The sequence below is a fragment of the Gallus gallus genome, chromosome 6, assembly GCF_016699485.2.
Source record: "Gallus gallus isolate bGalGal1 chromosome 6, bGalGal1.mat.broiler.GRCg7b, whole genome shotgun sequence".
NCBI lineage: Eukaryota > Metazoa > Chordata > Aves > Galliformes > Phasianidae > Gallus > Gallus gallus.
Genome location: NC_052537.1, coordinates 20,334,753 through 20,354,421, shown reverse-complemented (window position 1 = coordinate 20,354,421; position 19,669 = coordinate 20,334,753). Strand labels below are relative to the sequence as shown.

The 19,669-nt window shown below is 37.4% G+C and overlaps 1 protein-coding gene and 1 long non-coding RNA gene across 6 annotated transcripts in view; one reads left to right on the top strand and one right to left on the bottom strand.

Annotated features, from left to right (window-relative positions):
* Nucleotides 1–11,879, top strand: part of HTR7 (5-hydroxytryptamine (serotonin) receptor 7, adenylate cyclase-coupled) — a 35,413-nt gene extending 23,534 nt beyond the window's left edge. For all 4 annotated transcript variants that reach the window (XM_015288393.4, XM_040702417.2, XM_040702415.2 and 1 more), the window contains one exon: nt 7,051–11,879. In XM_015288393.4, coding sequence (XP_015143879.1) covers nt 7,051–7,087 — 37 coding nt within the window. In that variant the 3' untranslated portion in view covers nt 7,088–11,879. The remainder of the gene's footprint in view (nt 1–7,050) is intronic.
* The window catches only part of LOC112532657, a 124,307-nt gene that overhangs the window by 22,754 nt on the left and 81,884 nt on the right, over nt 1–19,669 (bottom strand). For both annotated transcript variants that reach the window (XR_003075791.3, XR_006939617.1), the window contains one exon: nt 3,762–3,853. This is a non-coding gene — a long non-coding RNA (uncharacterized LOC112532657). The remainder of the gene's footprint in view (nt 1–3,761; nt 3,854–19,669) is intronic.

Here is a 19,669-nt window from a genome sequence, read left to right as displayed (position 1 = left end):
TGCAAACACCCGGGCTTGTGAGTAGTATTTACTAGATAGATTAGACCTGGGTTGACATGCTGAGCTGTGCACACTGGGACAGGCTTAAGCCATTTTGGATAGCAGTGTGGCTTTACATTTATACACTATGATACATACAGTCAGACATATATTTTGGCCTCGTTTTTAGAGAAGATTAATGGCTTTGTTACAGTATACGATACATTGTATCTCAGCTTCAAAAAGTTTTTATAAAAAAAAGTTTCAAATTAAGTGGAAACATTCCAATTTCTTTTAATTATTCCAGAAGTGTTGTGTGGACAAGAGAAGATTTTGGCTAGAGTTTCCAGAAGTTCTGTTGTATAGAGAAGAACTCATGTTTATTCAACCGTATTTTTCATATTCAGCATGCAGTTATGATGTTTCTGACTCTGTCACCTATCAGAGCTTTTTATTTTTTCAGTTCCTAGCATGAGTTTGCACACTTCCTGTATTTTTTTTTTCCCTGTGTGAGAATATAGAGGTAAAAGTATCTGTGCAGATTTCAAGCGGGATTTTAAAACTCTAAAGCTGATTTAAGAACTCTGAGCAGAAGTTTCATCTGTTATTCTGCAGGAAAGTTTGAGAAGTTGTAGTTGCTCCAAATAAGATTTTTTTAGTATTATTTCTTTTTTAATATAGAAGCATCTCGGGAATCAGAAATTTATATTTTCCCAACTGTCACTAAAGGCAATTGCTTTCCTCAGGGAAAGTGCCCTGCAGGACTCCTCTACCATCTGTTTCAGGTAACAGACCCCAGGAAAGAACAGGAATCGTTAAGGGCTATATCAGTCCCTGAAGTTTTGGAAATAAACAGACATCTTTCATCTCTGGTTATGTTTAAAAAGAGAATGTATTCAGTGGGAAAAGTTAAAACACAACACCACATTTCCCAAGCACATGGGTCGCACAGTGTTGAGAAGAGGAGAAAGTATTGAGGCAGAGCTATCCCTGAGAGAGGCTCAGTTAACAAGCATAGATAATTGCTTGGGCTCAAGAACAAGCCGTTATACTTAAAAAATAAATGGAACTGCAGCAAAATATCTAACTTCAGCAGTTGTTTTTTCCTTGATATGATACTGCTCTTCTGACCAAGTGTAACGTGTCCTTAGGTGCGTGAGAAGTCAGCGCATGCCTGGCATGTGCTGGCTGATACCAATGCCTGGGAGAGATTGCACCTTTAGGCTGTGCGTCCTTCCACGTGTTTCTAGGAGAAAGGGAATCACACAAATGGGGCTGGGAGATAAATAGTGATATAAACATCCCAGAACTAGTCAGAGCATGGGATGGCCAGCATAGGACAGAGCAAAGAAAGTGAAAGGCAAGGCATGGGCAGCCAGGCATGGAAGCGCTTCTAGGTCTCTCCTTGTGACTGGCTGTCTGTCTTGTGAAAATGTGCAAAAACACAGAGGAGACAAAGGTAGATATTCAAGACTTTGAGGATGAAGACACCAACCTAACATATGTTATATAGCCCCTGTGGAAAAACTGCTTTAGCATCATTTGCTTAAAGGGCACCTGGGCTCTGCAGCTCAGGGCTGCTCTGGAGTGACAGAATTGTTTTCTTGCTTTTTGTTTGACTTTAATACCGGCATGAAGTGAATCTCAAATTTAGTTAACACCTGTTCTGATATAAAAGCTATGAAATCTGATCCAAAATCTTTTTTCAAGAGATGGAGCACATTGTCTAAATCTATAAACTGCAGTCATAGATGAACGTGGGCAGCTGTGACAGCTAACACTTTGACCCCACACCTGGGAGTCTGGAAAGTTTCCATCTATCTCATCCTTAAGCTACCATCTGAGAAGTGAGAAATCCCACATTAACTACAGAGCGTGAAAGACTTGAAATATTGCACAGTCTCAGGTTTTCTGTGCAGATAGCTGTCTGTGTAATGATCGGATGTTAGACAGGAAAGGTCGAGGCAGGTCCATAGGATCACAGTCTGGCAAATAAGAAAGCCTGGGAAAGCTATTGCAGAGAGTAGGTTTGCCTATTAACTATAGTACAGAACTGGCCTTGCCCCAACTGGAGGTTTTGTCTGAGGAAACTCATTGCACCATTTGTTATTAGGTACAGTACCCATATACATTATTTCTGTTTGGAAAGCTTAGTCATACTGCTGTATGACCTAGGCCACCTTCCTACCAGCCATTATTCCAAAACTGATTTCTGGCCACTACCCTGTGATTTCTGGATGGTGTTGATGGCAAGAAAATGGGATCAAGATTTGATTCTGTTTAGTAGACTGACACGTTTTTGTAATGGTTGTGCTTAGTTCATTCTTGCACTGAACTTATGTTTGCTTTCCACGGTCTCATGAGGCTGCTTAGCTTTTTTGTTTCATCTATAGCTCTCAAGTTGGAATTTACCCCTCCTTGTTAAGTCAGGATGAAGCCTTTTTTCCATTTGGGATCTCTCTGGTTAATATTTCTGGGGAAATGTGGCCAGCTATACTGCCTGAGGGAATGACTGCTCAGCTATGCCCTGCCTATAAGGTGATACAGGGAACTGCTCATGCACTTTCAGTGCAATTACCAAATCCTGTGCTAAGACCTGGAGAAACCAGGAGGCAGCCAGCACTGCTGCAGTCCAGCTGACAGCAGAAATCATCAGCTGTGCCTCTCTAAAAAGCACAAGCAGCCACTCAGGGTCAGTCACAGTCCTCAGCTCAGCCTGAAATCTCCAATTACTGCCAGAAGTGTCTAGATGTCAGCACAGGGGGATGCCAGCCAGACCTACATTGCTCGTTATGCCTCCTTTGTTCAGCATTACAGTGGTATGAAAAGATCCTCAAGAGCAGCCATTGAGTAATCTAGTTCCCTGAAAGGAGTTTTAGGCACAGCTGTACCAGAGGTCCTTCCCTGAGCTTAGGTCTCAGTACTGCAGACACATTTTACTGAACATAAACATGTTAGCCTGAAAACAGTCAGGTATGGGCCAACCCAACCCTCCCAGAAAAACAACCAAACAAAATGCCAAAACATAACAAAGGAGGATAAAAATATAACCATTACACAGCTCATGGTGTTAGCAATGCCATGTCTAGAGTTCCTTGCATCCTCCTAGTTCCGTCCTGCTCAGATGCACTATATTTATGTCATTCTTTCATCAAAAAGCTGCAAAAAAGTAGCATCAGTAATGGCTTTAGATGAGTAGACTTGAACTGAAAAGTTCTTGTGCAGTGCCCTTTTCACAGAATTGGAGATAACAGTTTTGTGAAGAGTTTGGCTAATGTTTCCAGCCATCCCTAACCACCTTCATCTCTGTTTCTTTCTATTGAGTTAATTAGGCAGTGTGAAATCTGTAACTGTTACTCAGAGATTCTTAAGTATGACTGTATTTCTTGATGGCTATTCCTCCTAATAGCTGCCTTTACCAAGTTATGGCTAACCTGCTGCAAAGCACTTGCCTATTTTGGAGCAGCGTAATCTGCAGGACATCCACACAGTAGCAGTGCATTATAGCGCCCTCCATAGTAATTTTCCTCCCCTTTCAAATACAACTCAAGGTTTCGTTGCAGGGTCTGTACATCATGAAACCTGCACTCCCCTTGGTCACTTTGGCCTGCTTTTTTGAGGAAGACCTGGATAGAAGACTCATCTTAACATTTCCTCCCATCTCCCACAGTATTCTTGCATGTAGTTTTAATACTGTAGCGTAGTAATGACATTAATCAGATAGTTTAGCCAGTCTTACTATGTAAACATAGAAACTATAGAGTAGTAAAAATTGACAGTACCTCTTTATGCCCATTGCTTCACACTTCAGATTCATGAGAAGTCGAACATCATTTTTACCTCTCTGCTCAGGCATTTTACTGGCTAGCATCACCTGCAGAAAGATATGTCAAATGGTGAAATAAATCTACTGCAGTGAAACATAGAGAGGAGAATCTGTTATCGGATTCATCATGCAAATACTGCTGACAGAGCCCATTCACTCCCTGCCCCCCTTTATGACAGGAAGATAGGTTTCCTGGCAGCCCCTATGCCAAACACTGAGGTCAGTGCAGCATCTTTGGGAGAACACCATTAAGGTAAGTTTGGGGATCACTAAGATGCTGTAGGTATGGAACTGGAGAGTGTTTTGAATCGGTGCCATATGGTTTCCTCTAGCTACCAACTTAGATATCCACATTATTTTTCGTGTCCTTCAGGAGAAAATACTCCAAAGTAAAGCATTCTCAGAAGATATGCAAAACCACTGTATCATCAAATCCTCTTCACAGCTTGCTAAAGAGCCAGTTCTTATCTTTTAAAATCACGTTTCTCAGGGAGAGAGAAGGGGGAAAATCAGATACATGGGGAATAGTCCCTCTGTGCAAAATTATTCATGTCCTGGAATATAGGAGACAGCCCTTATTTCAAAAATCAAGGCAGTAGGAAGGGAGAGGGCTGATTTTTCTTAAAAAATGAGGAAGGCTCAAGCAAATTAAAAAATAGAAATAGCATAAGAAATACTGCACTAAAAGAGCAATCTTTGCAATGCACAAGAAGTACAAATTTATATCCATCTTTACTGATTTTAGTCCCTTAAGTAGTTACTGCTACTAAAGTGTAGGCTTGGCATGACTTTAAAGTCAGTCAGTACCATTCCCATACGTGCTTTCTAATCGTTCTGCCAAATAGGCCTCTCATTCCCCACTCTCACTCTCTGTCAGCCCTTTTGGCTGCCTTGCCAGACCCTTTCTCATGCCACAGTATTTCTAATAGGGCAGAATGGCTTTTACTTACTATGTTTACGATTCTCAGATTAATTTTTCTGTTAATGTTATTGATGAAGATCATTGTTTCTTTTGTTTCTGATTTTTCACATAAATCTATCCAAATTAAAAAAAAAAAAAGGAAAAAAGCTTAAAAATGCTTTCAGATGAATCAAAGTTTTTAGAAGTGCAAGATCAATTCACTTTTCATAAACTGACATACTGGACTGAATAAATATTTGGCTTTTAGATTTGTATCTACTCAGTCAAAAATGACAATATTTCATTAATTCAGCAGTTGTGTGGTCTTGCTAACTCCAGAAAATTATGTTCATTGTATGCTTATTTTTACTTTCTGCAAGGAAAGAGAAAGCCACTGTACTATCCTCATACTGCTCTTTTAGAGGATCTATTATTTAAAGCATGGAAAAAATGTAACAGAACAGAACTGGATACTTTCACTCATGTTTCAGAGAACTTTGCACCTTCGGCTGATCTAACCAGGATTTCTGCAGGTCTCTGTTATAATGACAGAGATTCATCCAGTGAATCTGGTATTCCAGAGGTGACTGTAAGGAAAGGAGAAACTCAGACCAATTAAGTGAACATCTGCTTCACAGTGACTGTTATAAAAACAAAACAGTTTCACCCAATAAGTACAAACAACACTGATATTCTGGTAATGCTACCACTTAAACAGCACAATAACAAAACACTGCAACTGCTTTATAGAAAGAATGGTATGTTTCCAAAATGAGTAAGAGCCACTTACCCAACATCTTAAAGATTGATTTTTTTGTATATTTAATTATTGGAGATTGTCATTAAGGAATGCTGGAGCAGCTTCCTGTGGTTTTGTAAAGTAAAATAATATTACATAATCTAGTAAAATAATATTACATGGCTTTGCTGTAAGGAGTACCCTCATATGTAGAAGGCGTACATCCAGCCCAAGAATATAGGTATAGGTATACTCATGGTACAAATTACCTCTTTAAATGATCCGAATTTTTATCCAGACAGTGAAGGACCAACAGAAATAACAAAAGAGAAACATGGGAGCCAAACAAACATAGCGAACTTGAAATCTTTTCGATATTTGATTAGCATCATGCAGGAAGTCTGGCTACTCCAGTCCAGAAACAACAACTGTAATCAGCACCAAAATGGTTTGAACTTACAAAGCCGCAGTTTAGCTCCTATAAGGAAATGATTGTCTTTTATCCCTTTATTTTCTTAATAAAATACATTCATCCAATGAATGCAATATAGAAAACAAAAAGCTAATATAATTTGGCTTAAGAAATATCATCAAGTCCACAATTTGATTTTGTATTTTAAAAACACCTCTCATTAGCTAAATATAACATTTAAAACATTCTTGCTTTCCTACACATTTAGCACTGAGATTAGGAATAATTACCCTGTTCGTTCTCAGAAGTTCCTTCCTCCCTCCCTATAGTTTGGATCCTTTGCTATGGCATGTTTTCAAGTAATAAGATATTTACAATGAGAGGAAGTGCAGGTTTGTCTGTAAAAATCCCTGCTCCCATTACTTTTGCTGATGTAAATAGAACAATTTAAATAGGGAGGTTACAATAAGACAAAAAGTACCATGCTTCACACTTTAGCCAGGCAGAACTACGTTAGGATACTGTGAAAACCCTGTATTCTCACAGATAGTTCTGTTAGACAGTTTCGGTCTTATTACTGTTGGGAGACTGGCCCTTCCCCTTACAAAACTTGAGAAAAGAGGCAGAAATGCCCTAATTGTGAACAGTAGTGATGTTATAGGGAGGACAAGGTGCAGTGACATTGCAGCTGAGATGAATATTCTGTGCAAAATTTTTGCAGTAACGATTTGTCTATAGAAGATCTGATGGAAGTGGGGAAGACTTCATTCATTGCTCTGGCTTCTTTTTATCTCTCTTGCAGAGAGGTCTCCATGAGTAGGGACACCCATTGGGCTTGTGCTGCAACCAAGGGTTGGGAGCCTGGGCCAGATGAAAAATGCTGAATTTTCTATCATTGCAACAGCCATCGAGGGCTTCTGCCACCAAATCACGTAGAAAGGATTGGGAACTTCCTCAGTTCTCACACCAACCCAAAAAGAGATGAGCACAAAGGATTGGAAATCCACCAAAATCCTCTGCCTTCCCCTAGCCTCCTCCTTTATGCCAGACCTCTGACAATTATCTCGTTAGCCATCATCTAATTGCCTCTTAAGAAATGTTTCCACTTATTTCTGTATTATCTGGACATCTAGTATCTTCAGGACATTTCCCATCTAATTAATTCGCTTTTTTTTTTTTTTTTTTTTAAACAGGAGAAGTTCTGATTTCTCCAGGGAAAAGGAGTCCTGACTCATGATCTGCATCAAAGCAGCCAAAAAAGCCAGGCCAGAACTGGAAGAAGAAAAATGAAAAGTTGGCTTCTGAAGAAATATATAGGTTTACAAAATGTACTTCATCTTCTTTTGAGGGGAATGTGCTAAAAATACTCAATGAGCTCAACACATTACATTAAATACATTTCTACTGGAATTAGTCACGTCTTGTTTGTTATGGAGAAAAGTGCTGCTATGTACAAATCAGAATAGTTTTCTGCCTGAGAAAGCGAAATTATTTCAGCAATAAGATTTTGACACATGGGGTGGGAAAGAAATGCAACTGAAATTCTAAGATAAAGTGCTGAGCAGATTTCCACTGCGTTCAACAATGTAGAAGACATTCATTTATGTTTATCATGCTTGTTGATCCCAACAATGGTATTATTTTTCAGGGATCATCAGTGAGATCGAATGTATTCTGTTGTACTGCAAAAAGATGTTTTCAAGCACACTGTAGCTCAGTGGATGCTTTCAAGGCCTGTGATATTTTACGCACCTGGAATAGGTTCTAGAAGGGCAACAATAAAAGACTGATTTTTGTAGAAGTGTTCCACTGTACAACATGAATGCCTGTTTGTGAGCATAGCTTGTTAGTCCCATTCCCAACCTGCTAAGAAGAGCTGTCTTCAGCTATGCTATGACAAAAGTTATGGGCCAGAAACAGAACACACACGTCACACCATGCTTAATTTACAAATGAGTTTGCTTTGCTTTAGTGTAACTTGGGTGATCTGCCAAATTATAAAAAACAAGCATTCTCTTCTCCTAACAGAAATAAGAGAGTCTTGAGAAGTTCCATAGCACTTTGCTTGCTGTCTTACTGACCAGCTAGATGAGACTGAGAATTACAAAATCTGTTACTTAAAAAAAAGTTAAAAAAAAATATTTTGAAATATTCATTCTGGAGTCCCTACAGAATCCCAGATAGGCAACGTAAGTTGCCTTTCTCTACTGCTACAAAATGAACACTCAAAGCATCTGCTGCTCTCCAAGCTCAGAGAATGGAGCAGCAGAACAAAAGCGGTTTACATCTCTGTGTATGCTTATTTTACAGTTAAATAAACCCCTTTGCCTTGGCAAAAAATTATATAGGCAATTGTCATTGAACAGTTTTTTGGGAGGGGGGAAGAGGAGAAATTTTTTTGAAGTTGTCTTCATTTCCACTTAGAGTTTCTAAACTACACAGGGTTATATATATATATATCTCCCACCGTATATATACACATACATATATACAGTGGGATACATGGTTCTTAAAGTCTCTCTTCTTTACAGTTACAGCTGTATGAGCACTCAGCATACTTCCATTGCTGTATGATTTCTGATATTATTCTACTTCAGTTTAAACTCCTGCCATATGTCATGCACTGACTCTGCATGCCATTACAGCGTTGATTTCCTTTAAATTCATATACAAGTTCACAATATTTGCCTAGCTAAGAAAAAGCTGTGCTTAGCAACATGCGTCAGTTCATTACTTATCAACGAGAGATAAATATGGGATACAAATCTATGTTAAGCCTATGTAAAACCTAGGGCAGAGGACTCACTATGCTGATACCCAAAGCCAGCTCCTGTAGTCACAGCAGAGCAGCATAGTTCCAGTGTACTAGATCAGCAAGGCTCCTTTTATTACTTCACTGATAGAACTAATCACTGTGAGCTCTGCAATTGGAAAGAGCCTTTTATAATGTATTTCCCAAAGGGAATAGAAAAAAACAATGTTTTTATACTTGGTTAACCTGAAATACTCAACATGAAATGGGATGTCTTCTGTCAATGATCGATAACGTAGTTCTGATTGAATTACTTGAGAATATATTCCAAAGTCAGAGTTAAACTGGAAAATAATATTATAACTGGACTTAATGAGACAGGGATGAGACAGGTCCATAAGTAAAACTATTTTTTTTTTAAATCCATAGATATATACATAAAAATAACATCCATCTATTCCTTGCATTTTATAATCATACTGCCTTACGAAAAGAAGGAAGTAGATATGTGATCATCTAATAAGCACTCGTTATTTTTTAATATCTATTAAATTACCAGAACCATTTTAAAATTAAAAGAACACCTTAAAATAAGTTGTGGTATCATGTACCTGTAAAGGGATAAAGTATTTTTGCTCCATGAAGATTTTAATCCAAGAACTTTCAGACAGAGCCACAAGAAACATAGGGAACAACAGAGTACTGATAGCTCATTTTCTTCTTACTGCAGCTGTCAGGTCTGTCACCTCTCAAACCAACGCACAAACCCACACAGTAGGTAACCAGGAGAGTCACTCAAGGCTGAAAAAGTATTCAAGACTAGCAAGTTGTGCAACATCTTAGAGGACTCAAAAAGTGGGGTTGATCAGAGGAAGTTATGAGATCAGACGGCCTACAGGGATAACAAGTTTAGCTTCCAATAGTTTCTGTAGCTGGTAGTACAAAAAGCAGTACGGGGACCTGATCTGCCTTCCACTGAGATAATCCAAGTCCCCAGACTGTAGCTGTGTCTGTCACACTGAACAGACAGGAGATACTTTTCTAACTGTCACCAAGCTTGTCCTGGGATGTGATGGTCACAAGGCTGCCTTTTGGTAGTTATCACAGCATGTGTCAATTTTAATAAATTACATATGAGCTGGGGTTCATCTTAGCTTTCCAAGTGGTGAAGTAACTGCTGCAATGATTAACAAAGATTACATAGAAGAACCTTGAAGCTTTAGAATTACTTAGACAAATGAGAGTTTACAAAGGGGAGAATGGGAACCACAGCATTTTTACCTCTTTATCTTTATTAAAACTGTATTATCTAACTTCAATTCTAGATAGCCTTTATATTGATCTGAGAGAGTTCCATAGCACATAATCACAAAGTGGAGGGATCAGATTATGGCAAGTTAGAGTTCCTTTCCTTTCTTTCAAGCAGCAACTGTCCTCACAGAGAGAGATAAGTATGTTCCCAGCTATATGCGTTTCACTCATTCTCAAGGAACACTGTAATAATACTGCTTCCTATCAAGCCAGGAATATTACATACTGGTGTGTACAGGAGAAATGTATAGATAAGAAAACAAACATTTTTCAGGATTCTTTGAAATAAGACAATTTTCAGCCTCCTTTTAAAGAGCAAAGAAAAAGTACTGAGTATTGTGTTAATGTTTTTTGTTGTTGTTTTGGTTTGGTTTGGTTTTTTTTAGCTAATTCAATAGCTTCTCCCTTTAATATTGGAATCCTCCAGCATCTTGAATCACACTAACAACTGTTTCAATAGACAGGACAATAAACTCTATTTTTAACAGTTTTAGATTATTGTAGAATTAATGTCATCTACTTTGCTATTGCAGTGGCTACAGAGAAACGTTTTACTACTGAGATACAGACACCCGTACCAAAGAGTTTTCTGGGCATTATTACAATTAGTAGGAAATTGCCTTGGATTTCAGAGAGATGGGATTTTACACATGGAAAATCAGCAAGGAAACATTTGTGGAAGACCTTTAGGGAACAAAAAAAGCCACTATCTGAGAGTGCTCTTGTACAACATTTCCCATGGGCAGAGCACAGGCAATAAAGCTCAGGTGCCCCCAGTGCCAAGGCCTAAGCTGTTGTGCCTTGGGGCTCAAGCAACTTAGGTCATGAAAAGTATCCATGCTTGGTTTCACTTATGTTTTTCATTCTGCCAACTCCCAGATACAGCTTTGGCCTAGGTACAATGTATAGCAGCAGCTGCTATATTTACAGCTTTAAAACAATCACTTTAACCGTTACAAGTAACCAGTAAGTTATTTTGCGTCTCAGAAAGGGTCTGACTTCATGAAACATATGGCAATGTCCCTGTTTCCCTTGCCTGTCCCTCTTGAGTACCGCTACGTTCTTTCCTATTACCATTCCAGTTGTTTGCTTCACTGTGAGTTCCATCATGCCTTGTTCTCCAGATGTATTCTAGGGGTCAACAGGCACCTGTGACAGCTGGCTTATGAGCTTACTGTACCCATATGACATCTCTCCTTTACTTCCTTCACCATTTTGTGTCCTGCTTGATGTGTACCTTACAAATACAAAATCTTTTCCCATCTGCCATCTTGATTCTAGTTTAAAGTTCTTGCTAAAGTAGCTGGTTTTATTAGTATGACAGAGTGATAAATTTGCTTCAGGCTTGAGTGTGAAATAAACACAATGACAAATAAGGAAAGCTTTTCTTACTATCAGAAAATGCACTGCTGAGAAAGTTATGTGAAAGTATTAAAAAACCTCAAACATATCCAAATTTAATACAGTAAGTCAGATATTAAAATTTTAACAGATAAAAATGTATTTATATATAATTTTTGTTATCTGTGGCTTTTAATATTCAAAAGTCACCAGAGAATTGAGCTGCATGTGTTGTCTTATATTTTTCCCTAATGAAATACAGTAAAACACAAAGACATGAAACATAAGAGACTATTTTCCACAAATACCTTACCAAGAAATACAAAGAAATTAAGCTCTTCAACTCGTAAATGGCCTCTAATGAAAATGTTTAGCTTTTCTTCTAGTATAAATCTTACCTGGAAAAGAAGAATTACTGCTGCTTGCACTGAAAATGATTCAAATTTATTCAGGAGACTAATTTAGTAGAAATGGAAACAGGGTTCTTCCATATTAAGTACTGAGTTATATTATGCTTCTAAAATGTGTAAGCCCAGAGGGATATTAAAATGTTAATTTAGATACTATTTAAAAGGTAATTATTTTATATAATAAAATAAGAAGTCTACTGAATACTAATCCCTGTGTTGTGATTTCTTTGAATTAATGCTACAGAAATTAGAGAATCCATTTGTTTAAGTAATTTTAATTTAGATTCATGGAAGACATTCTAGTCTACAAAAAACTTCAGGGTCTTTTTTCAGCTCTCATTTAAAATTCTTACCATACCAAAATTAATGTTAAAGGGAGAGACCTAAACTTGTTGGATAGCACTGAGTTGAAAGAATGAGAGCACAAATTTGAATGTATCTCCTGAAGAACAGGTTGTTTGTTCTGCACAAGCACTGCTATGAGCAACACCAGCTCAGGCTCTACTGAGCAGGTCAGGATTTATCACTCCTAAGCAAAAGCCGATTCAAGCCTGCTGAATTTTGTTCAGTTCTTCTGTTCCTCTTCCTGGTACACTGCTGTTACTTTCCATTTCACCTGAGCTTTCTGTGCTGCCCATTTCGCAGTCATGCTTCAGTGCTGTCCAGACCTTTCTCATCTCTCACACAACCCTCTTCCATAGGCTTTTAAAATACTTGAGCCATCTTGGAAAATGAAAACAACAACAACAACAACAACAAAAAAAAAGAAAAAAAAAAAAGAAAAAACCTCTCTTCTCAATCTTTTCCATTTCTAGTTCCACATCGGATGTTACTATTTACCTCTATATTCTGCTGCAGTCTCTGTCCTTAGCAACAAAGATATCCTCCTAGACAGCCATTTCTTTGATGAAAATGCCCAAGAATATTTGCTGCATTCCAATCCAGAGAAGACTATTTAGAACACAAAGGATACTTTGCTGACTTCTTGAACAAAGAAGTTGTTTTTGATACGAATATAATGTATTACTGATACAAATATAAAAACAGATTTGGATTTTCTTCTAGTTCAATTTAAAGAAGTCACAGGGCATATCAATTAGGAAATCCTCTAACATTTGTTAATTACAGATAGACGACCAAATATTTCTTCTAAAAAATCCAAGGACCTTAGCTAGTGTAGTCAAAATTATTTTTATCTACATTTTTAAAAATGTTTATATCTTGCTTTCATTCACGCAAATTTTGTTTCCTTACAGAGATGCATATCTAAATATTATATAGTTGTGCTATTTTCCTTCAAACATTTTTTATTTCCAAAATTCAGTTTCAGAGTTTTTACTGACAGTGATAGCTCAAAGGCCCCAAGGCGAGGAAATGCTGGTGTACAAAGAATATGCTCTCTCAACCCAAATGTGCTTTAGATAAACCAGACCTTTCCAGTACATACTTGCCATCAGTTTTATGCCTTTGGTGAGGTATTCATTGCACAAAGTGTATTATTCATCCCATCATTTGACATCCATGAAGAACAACATTCTGACCTTTCATAACGTATTTTTTGCTTATGCAAGTGTTTTCATCCTTTTCCCTCTGTCATACCAATGCTGATTTCTACGATGTCTTCTCATAGTGCAAACTACCTATATGATTTCTTATGAATACCACAGACCTAAGTTGGGTTTTCACTCAGATAAGCAGAGGTGGTTTCCTGTGGAATCAAACCAATAGCTGACACAGCCCACGTGATTACTTTTTGCAGCATATCATATACAGACTTTTAGAGGACAGAATATTTTGAATCTGCTCCCAAAATATCATTCTTAGATGTTATCATTTCAGTTGTTCTGAGCAAAACATACCCCTTGCAGTTTCGAAGACCAACTTCAAAAAAGATGAGGCACAAATACAAAAAAAAAACCAAAAAAGAAAAAACAAAAACAAAAAAAAACATTCCAGGAAATAGCATCAAAGAAAAGTCAGTGAAGGAAGTATTTGAAAAGTCAATGTATATTTTCAGTACTTCAGAACAAAAAACAAACAAACAATCAAAAAAAGCCAAGTCATGCAGATTATACCTATATTCAGCCTAGGGATACTGCCCAGGGCCTCAGTCCAGGTGTATACACCTGTGTGTCTGACCCTGTGCAGTAGAAGACTTGAGTGCATGTTTCCCCCAGCACTCACTCTTCCTCCAGCGCTACAGCACATCTTTGGCTGCAGGCAACAGGGCACATCCGTGGCACAGGGCAGGTCTGCCTCCGGAAATACAGATTAACAGGGAGTAGCACAGCAATGAGACCTACAATCTCACCACCAAATATTCTTGGAAACACCAGGTCATCATCCACCCACTCTCCTGAGAGAAATGCCCCATTAAACGTCTGAACCAGCTCCCTCTGAGCAGGCAACTGCAAGGAACAGAGTAGAGCCAAAAAGCTTCATCTTCCCCGTTTCCTTATTTGTGAGTCTAGTCATCACATCATCTAATAGAAAGGAATCTTTCTGCCATCACAGTCCTTTATTTATTCTTGCCAGGCTAGATATCTATTAATCATTACCTATTTTTTAGCAAGACTATGAAACGCTTCTTAAATCATTCCTTGTGAAGTTACAGCCAGGGCAGATGATCCACATAAGCTTCTTTCACATGGTGAAATTTAGCTTGATCTATGCTCAAAATGAGAAATGCCAAGAACTTCTTTCCTCTCCCAGGCCATTTGCATATATGCCCACTCTATATTCATTACTTTGACATCTACTGCTCTTTTTCTGACAGCAGAATGTTGATTTGATTTTCACTCTTGCCATTACAATGTCACAGGTATAACAGCACTATGAATGACACAGTAGATTTACAGACTGAATAAAACATGAGTTCTGAGGAGTAATTGCTGGTAGGAAACTAAATTTTAATTATGACTGTCAACAGGAGAACAATTAGCTAAATAAAAGTATTTTATTCATTATCATGATGATCAATTCTTGAAGGAATATGTCCAACCATAAGCTTATTTCTCATTTAAAATATTATCAAAATTAATATACAGAAATCTACAACTGGAAAAGTGTGTTTTGGAATCACAGTGATAAAGTGAAAATAAGCTCTGTTTTTTGCCACACACATCACAAATAGTTAGTAATTTTTGAATAGGAATGAGGTTATCTCCAGTAAAAACTTAATCTAAAAGAAAAGATTTGTGGGATCGAGAAAAATACGTGCTGTTCTCTTTGAGGACTGACGAAGATGTAGTGAAAATTACTAAATATGTAGAGCCATTGTGCAACTAGCACAGGGATAAAAATGCTATTTTACAGTCAACGATTATATTCATTAATATAACTTACCAGAGAACAGCTTAAACCTTTTTTTGCAACTTTTCATTTTTGTGCATTTGAAAACATGCTTTTAAATTAACAACAGCAGTAACTCCTTTCTTACTACGCATTTTGGAATCATGCTAAAAAAGAAAAATCCCCGCTGTTACTAATAATTTGCACACAGATAGTCAACTTCTTTAACATGAAAACCAGAATCCTTTGTTCTGTATTTTTAAGTTATTTGGCTAAATCTTTGATTTGCTGTTCATTTTACTGCTTGCATTACTGATTCATATTTACTTTTCAAGACCTAAGTGCAGCACATCCACTAACTTTTCATATAAAGTACACACTGGTTACTGAAGTTTTGAGCCATTATAGTTATTTTGATTCATTATGGATTACTCAAAAATGAAGGAAGTTAATTTAACCATGCTTAGATAACTAGCAGCTATTTGTTGCTAAACACTTCATCTCTCAGTGCACACCAACAGATGGTAATAAATATCTTTCCCCATATAATTTCATTTTACATGAGTACATATCTTCCATGCAGAATTTTGCCTTTATCATTCCTTTGCAATATGCAATGTGCATTTGCAGTGTTTTCTTCTAATCCTTTATGATATTAATGTTCTTTTATCAAAATCACCCTATATATTTTAGGACTTTCCTGGAAATCCTGTATCTGAACATATTTCTATGCCTTACTTCTAAGATCATGTTGCTCTCTCAAGGCCCTTGTTTGTAGATCAGCCCAAATACCCAGTCCAACCACATCACTACAAACCCCAAACCTAAAGCTGGGACATCCTCCCTTACACTATAGTCCAATCACTCTCTTTTACCTTGATCAGAAGTTGACATTTGCCGTGTAAAGGAAACCACGTTTCTTTTTAAGATCGCCTGAAGATTATTTATTAATTCATTTCCACCTCTACTAGGATCCCTTCATGCTATACACTTTATGAAAACACGGGACAATGAAATTCCTATTTAAAAAAAGGCAGATAGGAGTAGAAAGCAAATGTGCTCTAGAGACACGGCAAAAAAGGAGGAAGACAAGACCAGATCAACCGAGAGAGGAAACCCAACTTAGAGAGGGCTGAAATATTACAACCATGTTGTGATATTTGGCACAGCATGTTAGTAAGTCTGTCCTCCAATAAACACATACACTCTAAAACACAAAATGAATTTCTATCACATTTAAGTGATGGCTTGTATTTCAAATAAGAAAGAAGTGCTATTTTGTCTGTTCATGAAAATCTGAGCAGGTGCAATGAATATGCATTAAGAACATCCTGAAAAATATCACTTCAAGGCAGAGCTCTAGACTAGAGACATTTATTCAGCTGTTGCATGAATACTGATGCGATATTAATGGCTTCAGTGAGGACTCATGAAGACTGTTCTGCAAGCCAGCACTCAGTAGCTGGAGCTCACACCAAAAATTAAGTCCCAGTATCTGGATTTGCCCTACTGAATTTATCCCCAGCTCCTTGCTATTCACACAAATTTAGATGGCAATAGTTACTTTCATAATGCATAACTGAAGCTAGTAAAATAATTGCTGTGTATCATATATTAATGCTTCAAATTGTATAAGCTTGGATTTGGCAGGGTAAGCCTGCGTTAACACCTCCAAGAACATCAAAATATAGAAAACTTGGGATTTGTCAGCAACTTTTCTTATGCGCAGTCACTTATTTTTCTGCTCTAGTATTGCTTTTCTAGTTGAAAAATCTTCAGACTGTTAAACATAAATGTTTTTATATCAAAGCATGTTTGAAAATTTTATTCAAAATTATTCTGTTGCCACAGCAGAATGCTCTACCCTTTAAAAGGCTCCCTTTGGAACTGTCCCAGATAATTGACAGGATGAAACAACATTGTTTAGCTTGTTAAATTAGTGCGGCTGTAGAAAAATTTTTCTCCATCTCTAAAGCAGACCTACCTAAACTGCTGGACAAACACTGCAGCAGGGTTGCAAAATGCATACCTAGAAAAAAAATAATCCGAAAGAGCTCCAAAAAATGTATCTGTCCTTATCTGCTATGGTTTCATAAACCACAACTCACACAGATATACCTTTTTCCATTTACACTTCAAACTCTTATCTGTAAGTTGCAGTCTGCAACTACAGTTTATTGAACAAAGTGGTAGAAAAGACTGACTAGTTCTGATAAAACACTGAGAAAGATTGAGCCTTTATTTGAGAAAATGGCCCTGGGATTACTTGTCATACAAACTCATATGGGTATCTCTGTCCTCTAACTGACATTTGATAAATATCTGATTTTTTTTTTTTTTAATTTGTAGTACAGAATATTGTTTCTTAGTTTGCAAAAGCTTTGAAAGAAACCAAAGCACATCAACCCTCTGTGGGTGACAGCAGAAACAAACAGCTGTATCTGTTGCTGGTGCCATACGGACCCGTCTGCCAGCTGGCCAGCTTGAATCCGAGTGGACCCGTAAAGCAATCTTGTCCATGCCATTGTTTACAGAAGTTGTAAAATTCATTCCCTTCTCTCTTACAGGAAGAGATAACCAGAGCACACAGTCTTTTCATTGTGATTATTTTTTAGCACATGAATCGTTCAAGACGACGAGCCTGTGGCTGATAAAATACACCATAGGCTGCATGCTTGGCTCTGGGGGCAAACTGCATCCCTATATCTTGGTAACCATATTAGCAGCCCTTGGAAAGTTGTAGATTAAGCTGGCTGTGAAAGGTCACAAAGAACCAAACATCAAAAAGGGTTTTCCTTCTACATGTCCTTTTGTGGGCCACGCTGATGACCCAGCACAAAAAAATCATACTTTCTGAAGTTCAGTTTCTCTTTAGAATGATTCTAAACGTTGGCCCTCAAACCAGTCTTTACTTCTTGTACAACAGTAATAAAATGTACTTTCGATATAGATTAGCAAGCAAAAAAACTTGGTTTGTAACATCAACTTTAATCTCTGTATTTGTACTTTTTGCCAGTTTTCCGAAGGAATAATTAAGTCTCCAGAGTCAGAAATTATTGCTGTGTATTGATTTGCAGATAAACACAGCATTTACTTTAAACTCGATGCTTTTCTCTGCTGACTAAGAGGATACAATACAGATATTCAAGAACTTACAGACTTTAATGCGCATGTTTCAAAATGTAAGTTTGGAATGGGGAAATGACATTTTCCCTTATAAATTTATGAGACAGAAGTTAAAGTTGTTTAAACAGGTTATGTGTCAAACTGCTTTGAAATGGAAGCTGAACATTCACAAATTTGAAGAAAACCAGAGTTTTATAATTAATTTGCTATGTAACTCGATGGAGAAATGATTGTGTTTTGCACTTCAAAAACTAACTGATACATTAACTTATGGTAATGGAATCTATATTCAGTGGGCTGAAGGAATAGTTCACAGGTCCCTCTGTCCTTCAGCCTGTCAGAATTCACAGGTAAAAACTTTATGCCTGAATTTAAAGAGGGAACTTTCCCATTTTTGAGAGAATTAAACTGAGAAATCTCAAAATTGGGATTTTTGTTTGCATTTGCTGGTGAGATCACATTTACTAGAAGCTGGTCTTGCAGTCAAAAGAAAAATACAGGTTTTTACCATAAAGCTATCATATAAAAGAAAACCATGTGTCTGTTTAACTGAGTCATACATTTGACTATTATCTGTATCTATGGAGGTAAGTTTTCTATAGCAAAGGAAGCGGCAGTCTGAATGAGGATTACATTAAGTCCAAATTCAGTTGTCTACCTGAAACATCCCCCGTGCAACTGGCAGCTAGAGCTCCCCATTTGTAAGAACGGGAAAAACATGGAATTTGTAGATAATTCACCAGAACTCAGAGAATTCAGACATAAATCAAAATCTGCCTCAGTACTCTGCACCGTTACAAAAATACAAAGTCACAAACTGATAAGACTCTGTCCCAAAGGCTTCTGCTTGACTGGAAAAAAATGAGGTTTCTGTTGCCATTTGCTTAAGCTTTCTAACTTCTGTCAGTGCAAAGCAGTGTCTGAAATACAGGTATGTGGCAATAACAGAAGCTGCTGTCGACAAGCCACAATTATTTCCTGTGGGAATCAGCAGCATTCTGGAAAAAGAACTTCTGAAATGATTAGTTCGTTCACACATCCTTTTGTTGTTTTCTTAACTCCACTGTGATTTATAACACGCTTGGGAACTATTTTCCAATCAAGGGTAATTATTTGTGATTTGTTATTGGGGGTATGGAAGTAATATTAATAACTGGTACTTAAATTCTCTGTCAGTGTAAATAATTCGACATCTGCAGGTAAATTATGAACTCCCTTGAGTCTCCAAACAATTAGTACTTTTTTTGTTTCTGTTAAATCATAAAGAGCTCTCTTGCATCAAAACTGTAACTCCATCAAATACTTTTCTAGCATGCTATCACTGAGAAAATCCTCATTCATCTTCTCTTGTTTTGAACTGCATGTGTCTTTGGTTCTCAGTACTTCACAGTAACATATATTTTTGGACTGCTTGTTTTGATGATCCCAGATTCAAACTGGCATCATCAGACCAAGAACAACACAACCTGACTGACTGGATGAGCAGAAGTTACAAAGCAGGTGAAGGTAGAGGCTGCAAAAAAATAAATACACCTACAGGTAATAAAAAAACATTTTTTAAGGAGAGTCTAGGTGAAATAA